Source organism: Mauremys reevesii, linkage group 7 (assembly GCF_016161935.1).
Source record: "Mauremys reevesii isolate NIE-2019 linkage group 7, ASM1616193v1, whole genome shotgun sequence".
NCBI lineage: Eukaryota > Metazoa > Chordata > Testudines > Geoemydidae > Mauremys > Mauremys reevesii.
The window spans coordinates 43,735,394-43,749,520 of record NC_052629.1 but is presented as its reverse complement, the minus strand read 5'-3'; the positions used below and the strand labels follow the sequence as shown (position 1 = coordinate 43,749,520).

General features: G+C 42.3%; 1 protein-coding gene across 8 annotated transcripts in view; it reads right to left on the bottom strand.

The window, feature by feature from the left end:
• Nucleotides 1-14,127, bottom strand: part of HERC4 (HECT and RLD domain containing E3 ubiquitin protein ligase 4) — an 89,019-nt gene that overhangs the window by 31,129 nt on the left and 43,763 nt on the right. For all 8 annotated transcript variants that reach the window (XM_039546949.1, XM_039546945.1, XM_039546952.1 and 5 more), the window contains 4 exons: nucleotides 13,089-13,208; nucleotides 7,089-7,187; nucleotides 5,192-5,359; nucleotides 4,890-5,033 (listed from right to left, as the gene is read on the bottom strand). In XM_039546949.1, the coding sequence (XP_039402883.1) occupies nucleotides 4,890-5,033; nucleotides 5,192-5,359; nucleotides 7,089-7,187; nucleotides 13,089-13,208 (531 nt within the window). The remainder of the gene's footprint in view (nucleotides 1-4,889; nucleotides 5,034-5,191; nucleotides 5,360-7,088; nucleotides 7,188-13,088; nucleotides 13,209-14,127) is intronic.

The window sequence follows — 14,127 nt, the reverse complement described above, 5'->3', positions numbered from 1 at the left end:
AGGTGCACTGCCATGAGATGAATGGCATGCTGCACGCAAAAAAAAAGGATGAGAAATTCTGTTTGTGAGCCCAACAGCCATCTGGGAAAAAACAAGTAAAAGCCTTAGCAATAGTATTAATAACTAACTTTGCATGCATGAAAAAAATCTGAGAGTTTCCTGGCAGAGAGCAGATGGCCTGGCTCCGCCCTGCTTGTTGATATAAAACATTGTGGTGGTGTGGGCAGTCAGGACTTGAACCACTTTGCCTTTTAATTGGCACAGAAAAGTCTGGCAGGCCAGGCGAACAGCCCTGAGCTCCCTGACATGTATGTGAAGGGAGCGGTTGACCGCTGACCAGCAGCCCTGTGTACTGACCTCGCCTGGGTGGGCTCTCCAGCCTAGGTCCTAGGCGTTGGACACCAGAGTTAGTGATGGGGATGCATAGGGTACTCACTACAACACCGATGCGGGGTCCTGCCACCACGCCTGTGATGCCCAGATGTGGCCCGACACGTTTACTACCAGGTCCAGGTCGTGCCTATTGGGGATGTAGACCAACACCAACCACACCTGCAGCAGCCGGAGGTGGAGCCAGGCATGATGGACCACATAAGTACAAGCAGTCATGTGGCCTAGCAGCCGTAGGCAAGTACAGGCGGTGGTCAGCGGGCAGCCCCTCATATAGAAGATTACATCTGACATGACTCGGAAACGGGTCTCCGGAAAGAATGCCCGAGCCTGTGTGGAATCAAGAACCGCCATGATAAACTCTATCCACTGCACTGGTACGAGGGTCGATTTATTTTTGTTCACTAACAGGCCCAGGTCGTGGCATGTGGGCTGCACCAGATTGAGGCTGCTCTGCACTTGATCCTGCGATCTGCCTTTGATAAACCAATCGTTGAGATAAGGATAGACCTGGATCCCCTGACACTTCAGGTAAGCAGCTACCGGGGCCATGCATTTTGTAAAGACCCATGGGACCAAGGAGAGGCCAAAGGGGAGCACTGTGAACTGGGAATGTAATGGCCCACCATAAAACGGAGGAAACGTCTGCATCCTTGGAAGACAAAGGTACGGAAATAAATGTCTTTCAAGTCAAGAGTGGCGAACCAGTCTCCTGGATCCAGGGAGGGAATGAGGGAGGCCAGGAACACCATGCGAAACTTCAACTTCTTGAGGTACTTGTTGAGTCATTGCAGGTCCAGAATTGCTCAAAGGCTCCATTTTGCCTTCGGGATCAGGAAATAGTGGGAGGAAAAACCTTCCCCCTCATTTCACAAGGGACCTCTTCCATCGCCCCCAGTTGTAGGAGACTGTTTACCCCCTGAACAATGTGTTGCTCGTGAGAAGGGTTCCTGAAGAGGGACAGGGAAGAAGGTGGCCGAAAACTGAAGGTTGTAGCCCAGCGACACTATTTCTAGCATCCAACAGTCTGAGGTGACTCTCGACCAGGCCAAACAGTAGGCCGTTGAGGAAAAGATGGGGAAGATCCAGGTAGGTGACTGGGGCGTTGCTCTCGAGTGCACCCTCAAAATGCCCACTTCTGGCCCCCATGGTGTTTCACTGGGCCAAGTTGTGAACAGGAGGAGGAAGGGCAGCGGCAACAGAACCCAGTGTCCCTTCTCCTCGTAGATCCGTGCTGAGGCTGCCACGGCCTTCGCAGCAGACGCTGCCAGAATGGCTTCCTCACAGACTGAGTTGTATGCATCCCCTGGGGACAGAGGGTGGCCCGAGTGTTCTTCAGACCTTGCAGCTTTGCACCCATCTGATCAGAAAATAGTCCGATTCCAATGAATGAAAAATCTTGTATGGAGGACTCCATCTCCTGGGACAGGCCGGTAGTTGGAAGCCAGGAGATATGCCTCATGACCACTGCTGAGGCGACCACCCTGGCTGCTGAATTGGCCGCATCCCAGGCCAACTGGAGGGAGCACCGAGATACCTTCCTCCACAAGAGCCCCCAACTCTTGGGCCACTTCCTGGGGCATGGAATCCTTAAAGTTAAAATTATAATACCCCAAAAGAGCCTGGTGGTTCACTACCCAGACCTCGAGATTTGCCTTGGAGTAAGTTTTAATTCCAAAAAGGTCCAGTCTCTTGGCCTCCTTATTTTTGGGGGTGGAACTAGCAGGCCTGTTGATCCTTTTTGTTGGCCACCGACATGACCAATGACCCCAGGGGCAGGTGGGTATATAAGTATTCTAAACCCTTGGCGAGACAAAATACTTTTTCTCGGCCCTCTTGGAAGTGGGCGAGATGGAGGATGGGGTTTTCCAGAGGGCTTTGGCAATGTTCAGAACCCCTTCATGCACCAGGATTGCAACACATGCAGGGGTGGACAATGAGAGCACATTGAACAACTTATTCAATTGCTCCGCTATCTCTTCCACCTCAAGGCCTAAGTTAGTGGCCACCTGTCGGAGCCGGACTTGGTGCTCCTTAAGTCATCCAGTGGGCTAGCACAGGAGGGCCCGGCTAGCATGGGAGGGCCCCGCCACCACCTTATCTGGAGAGGAGGAAGATGACTGAACCACTGAGGGAGGGCCCGGGGCATCATTCCCCACAGGGGAAGGGGGTATCAAGGTGGGCATCTGTCCCTCCACCACAGTGCCCACCAGCGCTTCCTGCGCCAAACCTGGTGCCAACTGGGGTGTGTCCGATATGGTGACCAAGGACTGGTGAGATGGGGGCATCGACATAACCGGCATGCCTCAAGTGTTCCAGTAAGGCCATTGCACTGGCAGGTCAGCATCACTGTGGCGTATGCAAACTCCGGAGCTCAGTCATGATGGTGCTGTCTTGGTGAGGGGCTAAACTCCTTCTCCAAGCCAGAGAAATCCTCCTCTGGTGAGCAGAGTAGGGCCATCGACGCCGGAGTATGGCGGCTCACCATCACTGGGGGTGAGTGGTGCCTCGAATGGTCAAACCAATGTCGGGAGTAGGGGAAGCGGCAATGTGTCGGGGAGCATCCTCTAGGTCTTGGTGACGGTAATTGCTGGTGCGAAGACGACCTGTGCCAACTGTAAGGCAACCAGTGCCTCCTTCTGAGTGAGGCCCAGCGCGACGGTGGAGACCGTGAGCACGGTGCCGGTGACCTGCAACAGCGAATCGGTGACCTGGGCTGACATGGAGACCAAGGATGCAGCAACAAAGGACTCTGCCTTGGCTCTGGAGTCCGGTGGCACTCACTCACCTTCTGGGAGGCCTTCACAGCTGGTTTGCCCTCACAGGGAGCCTTTGCCAGGTCCATCACTGGACGTAGTGCCAGCTACGGTGGAAGAGTCCATTGCTGTCTGGGCGCCGGGAGCTGAGAGGGCGTTGACTGCACCATCAGCCTGGGTCCTCTATCACTCCCTGGAGTTGGTGGCAAATCCCTTATGGGGGTAGTAGGTCCCCTTGGGGGCATGCCTCCTTGCGGCTCCGGCATAGGTGAGCAACCCGAGCAGGGTCCTTTGTGCAATGCCTCTCAATCCGACTTGCTCAGTGCCGGTTCCCTCCTTTTAGCTTTCTTCTTGGGCACCAGCGAAGGGGATCAATGGCAGGAAGAGTCCGATGCCAGCAGTGCGCTATGCACCGAGGCCAAAGCGCTTGGCGTTGTGTCCGGCCAGGCCGACTCCGAGGCTGGGCGAAGAGCAGCCTCCATGAGGAGGGCCATCAAGTGAATGTTGCGTTCTTTCTGTGTCCCGGGACAAAAGTTCTTACAGCTGCGACACTTCTATTTAACGTGTGATTTCCCCAGGCACTTCAAACAGCTACCAAGTGGGTCACTAACAGGCATAGGCCTGTTGCAGTCAGAGCAGGGCTTAAAACCCGGAGACCGGGGCATGCCCCGCCTGGGTCAAAGTCCCCACCGGGACCCTACCTGACTAACGACAGTACTTAACAGCTATTTACTAAATAACCTACTATAAACAAACTATTTACAGCTGGAACACAAGGTTCAAGGAGTAGGAAAAACTGCTGACCACTTGCGAAGCAACACAAAAGAGGCGTTCCAACCAACCACCATGGATGGTAAGAAGGAACTGAGAGTGCATAGGGCCAGCAGTGCCTAATATACCGATGCATGAGCACGGCACTCAAGGGGGCACCACAGCCAGCCCTATGGATACCGCTAAGGCAAAAGTCTCCAACAACTGTGCACGTGGGCGCACACACACCTAGAATGGAATCGACATGAGCAAGTACTCAAAGAAGAATGTGTATGTTTCACTCAGCACTTTTTGAGCTTCTGAGGAGTTCTTGCAATGTCAAATGTGTTTAAGTATTCCAATCGAACAGTGCTTTTAATGGACTAAAATTTGATTACTCAATCCTTTGAAAATTAGGGTCATGATATAAAATTTCCACTTAAAAATATAAGCGATATCCATTATTGACCTCGCTAGACCCACTATCAAAAGGCAAGGTACGCTAATGTTTTATCGTGGTGTGACTGGATCTCAACTTGTATATCCAAAAACGGAGGCAACAAACTGGTGAATACTTGAAAATTTGGGCTTTCGTGACTTGCTCACACACTTAGTTAATAACAGAGCAGGAACAGAAGCCAGGTCTCTCGACTTCACTGTCTACATAAGCTCCGTAGACATGGCTACATAAGGGAAAGGAAGCGGTCAGACATGATGTTGCCTACTTTTCTCTGCTATCCTGCTTTATGGAGTTTCAGCTATTTGTACCACCATACATTTCCTGGCATTTTTGGTTGCTATACTTGTCAGGATTATGGGAGAATTAGCGGGGAACGGCAGAATCTTAGCACAATGTGCGATGAAGGGGGGAATTTTAATCCAATGGTGAGAGAATGAATCTCTATGGCCATTTATTTCAGCTTCTCTAGAAATATTTCCTTGATGTCCATGATGAGTCAAAAGAGGATTCATTCACTGCAGAGTGAAGCGTACCTTGTCAGAGAACCAGATGAGCCTGGACTCTTCATAGTACCTAAACATTCCATATTTGGGATCAAGCAACTCTCTCATGATGAGCAAGAAAAATTCTTTGCGAACACCTCCTGCATCAACAGCTTCTTCCCCTACGAAAATAACCTGAAATGGGCACAGAATATAAAACGGAAATGCAAAACAAAGTACATTTAATCTAAAAATATACTGAATTTGTTAAGGTATAACAGATACTAAAATAAAAATTATGATCTGATTTAATGTTAGATTAAGGGAATTTAAGCAGTATAAACTGGCTATACCTTGAGTGGTTTCTTGTAATCTACATTCTTCGTTTTCCTTAGGACTTCCATAGCATCTCCTACAATATTGTCTCTGCGCACCACTAATATTAGACAAGGATTGACAGATTCAAATACAGGGAGAAAAATAGATGAGAAATTCTGTCTGTGAGCCTGGTCAACAGCCATCTGGGAAAAACCAAGTAAAAGCCTTAGTGATAGTAATAATAACTAACATTGCATGCATGAAAAAGCCAACATTTAAGAGCTTCTATCAATGTATTTATTTAGCAAACATCTCAGAGCTACAATTTTAGATTTAGCACACTATACATCTCTTTAACCTCAGCAAATATGCTTCCTACTAGCACTAACAAATTCAACAGTGCTGTTCAACAGTTCCATAAGTCTTAAGTTACTGTTTTTAACAATTAAAAACTTTTGTATAACAGAAACAAAGGCAAACACACACTACAACCCATCCAAGGTCTATTGAAAAGTGGCAAATAGAGGTTGAGGAGGTAAATATTAATCTGGCATAAATAAGCATTAAGAAGTGGTTTCACAGAGTAATATTTGTTCATATTTTTCTCGTAGCTGTTTTGTTTATATCATTTGAGTTGTATTTTCTTCCACTAACAATCTTTTCACTTGCTTTCCTTCTCCTCCATAACATGAAAGATCATATTAAACAAAATACTGTCATGAGTATTCTGATTATGGCACAGAATTCTTAAAAGCTTGCCAAATATATACTAACAATCTATTCTGTAAATGGGCACAGGCATAGAATGAACATTTTCCTTGAATTTTCATTTATTTTTCTGTTCACATAACAATTGCTGATTTTTGAGCATCAGTGGTGAATACAAGCTTTGAAAACACATTCAAACTTGTATTTATTAACTTATTGTGATTACAGGAATTCGTATTTTTCACCAGGAGTGCATATCATACAAGCACAGTGTCTCTTTCCCGTCTATCTTCAGCTTCAAGACACAGGCTCTTATCACTGTAAACAGGCAACATGAAAATGGGCATGTGGAGGATGGGGAGCAGTTCAAGTAGTCAGAGTGTTTGGAACTATTATTTCAGTCACTTGCTTTTATTTTCCCTTCACTCACTCTGTCCCCTTTATACATGTGATTTTCGTAATTCATGACTCCTTTACAACAGCTTTGCAGGTATGTATTATACAGAATACCAATTGTTGAACAATTGTTCATCACATCACACATATTTCAGCGTTGCTCAGATAGAAACAAAGACAACAAATAAGAAACATGGACTTCCAATGCATAACACACAAGTTAGGTGAACATAGCTCATGCTTAGAAATAAAAGGACACAATATAGGGTACATTTTGCAAACCATTATATTTATGAATTAGCTTTATCCAGATTAATGCAAAACTGAAATAACTAAAAATAGCAAGTATGTAATTTGATGGGAGCAAATAGGGAACGAACCAATGATGCTCAACATTAAAAATGAAATCTTCATATTGCAACAATTTTTCCAGATTAAGAATTTCAGTCCCACCTTTCCACAAAAAATACATTTAAAACAAGTTCCAAGCCTTGACTCTCTCCCGTTGCATTGCAGATGTAGGTAAGAGCATACCTATTACAGTTTGAGATAAGCAATCAGTTGGCTAGTAAAGTGCCACCTAGCTACTGAAAAGGAGAGAAATTGCTACAAAAGATAACAATTTACACAGATTACCAAACAATACAATTTCAACCAGATTCAAAACATTAAAAAGGGGGAGAAAAGTAAACTACTCCAAATTTATATCATGCAAATTACTTGTACAAAAGAAGGAAAAAAATAGATCTCAAAATAGTTAATAGATTTTAGTCCTTTTTGGATATTTTAAAAAAACTGATGTTTAGAAAGCGTGAAAAACCATTTTACCTGCATTTGTAAGACAGCATCTGTTTGCAAGAGCGTAGTTTTTGCCTGTGCATCGAACACGAAAGGGTATGTGCAAATTGTAACTGGATTGTCTGTTAGCTAGAAAAAAAAGTAAAATATTAGTGCACAGAGTTATCAGATGTTACTTAAAAAGTGTGGTTATAGTCAGAAAAAAATGGGATTGTAAAAATGGTTCTCTCTCATTCAATATATCTACTTTATTGACAAAAAAGATTTTACTTGTCAATGCAGGGCCAATATTGTTGTGGGAAAGGGAGTGGATTTTTGAATTCTCTTATGTTTCATCAACAGTTAGATCATTTCTAAATCTTTATTATTGATATAGGTATGAGGTTAGAAAGCATTTTGGTTACAGATCCTAGTCTGAGCTTGCATTGTTTACAGTTTTAAAAGTTTTTTAGGCCTTGTCTACACTAGAGTTTTGTCAATGCAAGTTATGCCGACATACAGCCACCGTTTTAGTTAAACTGCTGTTGCATGGCCACACTTCTGTCAGCAGAGTGCATCCACAATAGCAGCTATTGCATCGACAGAGAGCAGTGCACAGTGGGTAGCTTTGGGAAGGCTTTGCAATGCCTCATGGGGCAGGTACAGCAGCAAATTATGCAGGTTTCTCAATCTCATCATTCCAGGATCATCCTAACTAGATTGCCAGCCGCTCTTCAACTGAAGTGGGAGGGGGAGATAAAAGGGTGACAGGGAGTGTGTGTGGGGGGGTGAGAGACAGGGTGCGTATTGGGAGACTGTGTGTGAGGAACAGTGTGTACGTGAGGGAGTGTGTGTGTGTTGGGGGAGAGTGAATGTGTTGGCTGTCTCTAAGTTCAGACAGCAGCTGGAAGCAATGAATCCTGAGGCAGGGGGAGGGGAGACACCCTCGATATCAGACCCTTCCTCCCTGCTCCCTCTCTGAGTCTCTTCCCCCTTCCCTCTCCCCTCCGCCACCCTAAGCAGCAGCCTGCCCTGCCTGCCTGCTGTGTTCCTAGTGCCAAGAAGAGCAGGATTCAGAGTTAACGTTTTGATTCTGTGATTCCTTCAGAGTACTCCCCCAGCCTCCTCTCCCCACAGATCAAGATGATCCCCCCTCTGCTGTAGTCCAGGCAGGAGTGCGTTTGCTAACGAAGCTGGCATGCTCAGCTGGGCTGTAGCTATGTGAGCGCTCCACGCTGAAGAATTTCAATACTTCCTAGGGCTTTGAAAGGGGAGGGGTGCATGCCTGTGTAGCTGGATAGAGGCAGTGGAGTTCAAAACAGTGAGCAGAGCGGTCACGGTGGGCGTTGTGGGATACCTCCTGGAGGCCAGATACGGCGATGTAAGGAACACAGTGACTACACTGATGTTTTATCACTCTAACTTTGCTGCAAAAAGCTTTATGCTTCTCGTCAAGGTGATTTTACTTTGTTGGCAAAACAGGAGAGAGTTTTGTTGCCAAAAGTAACATTGCAGTATGTGCACCTCCACTGTTTTGTCGTCAAAAGCTGCCTTTTGCCAACAAAATTGTGTAGTGTACACAAGGTCTTATAGTTGTACTCCATCAATGACTTCTATATCCAACCTGATTACTTAACGTCTTCAGAAAATTGTGCAGCTATTTTTCTGACTATACCCACACGAATTTTAAAGTCTTTCTTACATCTAATACTCTACAATTAATCCTTGACAGAACTAGATCTTTATCAAAATTTCTGGATTTCCTTACACTCTGAAAAGGAAGCCAGATTACAACCAATCTTACCTCAGTTAATCCATGGTTGATGTCCTATGACAGCAATGCACAAAGGTAGCAATAATTAAGAGTAAAAAGCAGCATTAGTGTCTGCATTAAATTATTCTTCTCTGAACCAGCAAAAATATTTAGCTACAGTATTTTTAAAAACTGAATTATTAGAGAAGCAAATAAAAACAAAATTTTGCATTTAGAATTAATCTACAGACTATAACCAGATACTTTTAATTACTATATCTAGGGTCTTTAAAAAGCAGTGCTACAGTAAAGTTTTCTTGGATGTACAGTGCTAAAATAATAAATGCTAAGTTATGGGAAATGTATTATAAATGTTATATTAACAGCAGTATTATCGACTTTTAAAATACTGGCATTCTACATATAATGCTTACTTACTCACTAAGAGTCTTTATGTAAAAAGAAAGCTTTTTGCTTCTTCCCTTTTCTCAAGTTGTTATACCATATTATATGTTAAATGCAACAAAGCGTTAATACATGTTTTGATTTTCAAGGTGCAAAAGCCATTTAGAGCAGGAGTTTAGATAAATCATCATTTGTTTCCATAATCTGTAACTACTTTATTGTACACAAAGATTAAGAGAGAATGTGCAACTTTTTGGATGATCTTGAAGGGGAATTTAGTGATAGAAGAGACATATGTTGCTGGAACACTTAAATTCTCTCTTTCCTGCATGTTTCCTTATCACCGTCTGTTGAATGCTAAGACAGAGATTTCCCAAGAGTAGAAAATGGAAAATAAATTTAAATAGCACCAAGAAGTTTAAAAAAATTAGTACTATCAAGAAAAATCTCAAGGGAGCAGATGTCTGAGTCCTTCACTTATAAAAGTTAATGGCCAAAATGATAACTACAAAGGTGTTTGTTTAATACACACACACACCCCTTACCTTCTCTGAAACACTAGCTTACCTAGAAGTTCTCCAAATATAATGCATGTGAAAGTGCACATTTGTGGAGCTGTGTACACACATGGCACCTGTTTATTTTTTTCCCTAATCACTCAGACTACAGTAATGTTCTTTAAACAAAATCTAAACTGCTTTTAAAGCAACTCGTTATATTAGTATTTTATTATTCGACTGTAATGGTCTTTTTCCAACTCATATCTACCTCATGGTTGAAGGTTGGCATTGGCAAAGCTCTTCCAGTGACTTGGAACAGAGCCCAAGGAGTTGACAAGCTGTGTTTCCCAAATAGAAGCTATGATACGATATGCTATTTGTGTTCAGAGAACATTTCATTTGGTCTCAAGTTAACCACCAGAAGGTATTCTTAAGACAAACACTTCCATCGCTAGAAGAGTAAAACACAACTGTACTAATGAATTCTGGAAGACCACTAAAACTTTCAATTAAAGTCTAACAAAAGAATATTACAATCAGATTTTAGCCAAGAAGAACTGACGCAAACAAGACATTGTACATATAAAAAGTTTTATTCCCAGAGTTAGCAGATTAATAAAAGTAGATCCCAGAGCTAGAATACTAACTAGAGGGAAAGTGCTTCCAGATAAAGGACTGTGTTAAAGTTTGTCCAGTAAGTGACTGAATTGACCTGCCAGAGCTTGCCAGGTATGTAGGTCAACAGAATACCTCAGTGCCAAAAAGTCCTCTTGAAACCTCTAAAATCAGGTCCTCTAAAGTTTAGGGAAAGAAAAAGGACAAAGATGTCCATTGTGTTATGGACCAACTGACAATCCTCCCTCCCCCGACCCAAAAGCAATCATGACACATGATGGCTCCCCTCTTCACTGAAATTCATATTCAAAATCTCAACAATGAATGTGCCTATAGAGTAGGGTTTTCAACTTTTCATAGAGCATTTGAGCCCAGAAACCAATGAAAGCAATAGCAGCAAAAAATATCAATCCCATAAACCTAACAAGCAAGCCATCACAAAAGCATGACGATCCTACTATGCTGAGGCTAACAAAAGTTGGATCAGGAAACCTCTGTAGAGCCAAAAATAAAGAACATATCTACCAATGAAGAGGTTTCATCTGAACTGGACAAAGGGTGAAAAAAATGCACCTGCAATGAGATCTAGAATACAGACACACATATTGGGTGAAGAGACCAAGATCGGAACATTCTCTTCCGATAAATACAAAACAGGTTCCAAAAAGTTGAGATTGTACAGAAAGGAGAAGAGATTTAATCCACTTTTGACAAAACCTTTACTGTGGGGGAAATCTTTACTGTATTTCCTTCTTCACCATTGAAGTTCTTCAGCTACCAGTAAGAGAAATAATTTACTAGGTGTCAGTACTGAAACTTCTCCCTCAAAGTACCTTAAAAGAATGACACAGGAATGAAAGAACAGTCAGGGAGGATGACCTGAAATGGATTCAGTCCATCCATCAATAAGCCAGACTTAGGACACTCAGCTAAAAACACCCTCTGTTATTATTTGTATTACTGTAGTGCATAGGAGCCAGAGTCATAAACTGGGACCCCACTCCGTTAGGCCTTGTAACCTGGGGAACTCCCTACCATTAATGCATATTTTGAAAATAGCACTAAGTGGATAAGAGCCACATTAGAAGTGATGACAGAATAATTACTCCCATTGAAAGGACCATCAACGATTTCTTTGGTATGAAGCTCAGTGCTAAAGAATTGTTTTAATTTGGACCATGCTCCAAAGAATGAAGGTGGGAACAAAATGAACAACAGACTGTTAGGATTTTCCATAAGCAAAAGATAAAAAATACATCCCCCTCACTTACTGGCTCAATATGTCAAGTAAGAACAAAACTCACTTCCTTGGAACACATCTTCACCTCAAGCAGTTTGTACAAAAATGTGATTTGTAATGGACAAAATGTGGTATTTCTCAGAGCTTCAATTGGCATTTTTTTCAAACTTCGCCAAGGAACTGAGCAAACAGTCATGCCCCAAAGTTTTAACAAGAGAAGTAACAATTATAAAGAACTCAGACTTACAGTTATAGGTTTGACAGTCAGATAAAAAAACAAAAAACAAAAACACACACTGTAAGGGAAGGTTTTAATAAGTTAATAGATTTTTAAGACCAGAAAGGACAATTAGATCATCCAGTCTGACCTCTGGCATAGCACAAGCCATAGACTTTCACTCAGTTACCCTTATAACGAACCCAATCATTTGTGTTGGACTAAACCAGTTCATCCAGAAAGACATCCAATTTTGAAGGCTTCAAATGATGAAGAATACATCACTTCCCTTGATAGTTTGTTCCAAAAGTTAATCGCCTTCAAGATCTGTGCCTTATTTCTAATTTGAATTTGTCTGGCTTTAATTTACATACAATGGCTCTTGCTGTCTTTCCCCACTAGGTTAAAGGATCTGTATCTGGTATTTTGTCGTTGTGAAGGTACTTATACACTATAATCAAGTCACCTCTCACTATTCTCTGATTGTCTAAACCTTTTGAGTTCATTAAGTCTTAAACACAAGGAATTTTTTCCCAGCCCTCAAATAATTTTTATGTTTTTATGCACCCTCTCTAATTTTGCAATATTATGCTTAAAATTACAGATACCTGAACTAGATGTCTGCCTCCCCAGTGCTGTATACAGAGGTCAAGTCATCTCCATATTCCTCACCACTACTCTCCTATTTACACATCCAAGGACTGCAATAACCCTTTTTGACACAGTGCTGCACTGGGAGCTCATGTTCAGCTGGTTGTCCACTATGGCCCCTTAATCATTTTTAGAGTCACCGCTTTCCAGGATTCAGTTCCCTATTCTGTAGGTATGGTCTGTATTCTTTGTTCCAAGATGACTTTGTCTTTGACTATTAAAGCACATTTTGTTTGTTTGAATATGTCCATTTTACCAAGTGATCCGGATCACTCTTGTGTGACTGCCCTGCCTTCGTTATTATTTACTACCCCATCAATCTTTGTGGCACCCACAAGTTTTAAATCAGCAATGATTTTATATTTACTTACAGATTATTAATGAAAATGTTGAATAGTATCAGGCCTAGTACAGATCCCCATGGAACTCCATTCAAAATACTATGAAAGCCCTTGTGGCAGATAAGGCACTAGACCAGTAAGGGCTCTTTCTATACTAAACATTTCATTAATATAAATTAATTTATATTAATTTCATACCTTATTAACACAATCACCATTCAGCCACCTTGATTTTTGAAGGCATTTTACAAAGAACAAGAGATACCCAAAGACTAGAGGGAAGCTACAGTTATATTTTAAAAGGGAACACAAAGAAACAGGAAACTCACCATTCCATATGCCTGCTGCTGGATCCAGTTGATGTAGTCATTTCTGATGTCTATCAAGTCTTGTATTTCATGAATGTAAAATTTGTCATACTGTATAATTTGTCCTCCTCTCTCATTTACCTGACGAAAAGTATGATTGTTTACTTTTTATTATTTTTATTGGTCATTATTACTTGCTACTAAAAGTTTGCTTAGTCTCTAATGTTTAACATAAGAAGTCTTTTTTTTTAAAAAAAAAAATTAAGCTATGTCAGTCTAACTGAACTTGGATACCTTACCAAACAAAAACTAGGAAAGCGGTTTTCTTTCCTAACAGAGTAAACATTAAAAGGTGTCCAATGCCCACAAGAACAGAAGAAAGGACATACGGGAGGTTGAAATGTAGATTATTCAGAAATCCCATGAAATTGCAAGAAAAATGGAACAGCGATAGCTGCAGAATATAGTTACATACTGTACAGTGCTGTCATTTTAAAATTACTGCAGACTTAAGAGTGAATGAAGCCTTGTGAGATCCACCAGAAACCACATTCTGGGTGGCCATCTCATATTTGCTCATTTAAAGGTCCAAGAATCAAGGAAAGGGTGGGGGATGAAGAAAACACTCTATTCAAGTACTGTTTTTTGTTTGTTTAAAGGCCCTGACTAAAGTGCAATTTTTAACCTAGTTTGTAACCAATTAATGACAATTGCTTTGAATAGCGTTTATCAACACAAACTTAGCTACCTATGCTTATAGTTAACTATGATCAGAGGGGTAGCCGTGTTAGTCTGGATCTGTAAAAGCAACAAAGAATCCTGTGGCACCTTATAGTCTGTTAGTCTATAAGGTGCCACAGGATTCTTTGTTGAGTTAACTATGAGTCTCCCTTGTTAGTCGTACATGATGGTACATGTCTTCCTTCCTAAAAAGCAAACATTGTTATTTTGCCTCCCAGGCAGGATCCTCCAAACCTGGCTGTGTAACCAGAATGCCTGATACTTCCTTCCAGATTTTGGTGCAACAGGACATCCCATAGTATATTGCCCTACTTGCTCC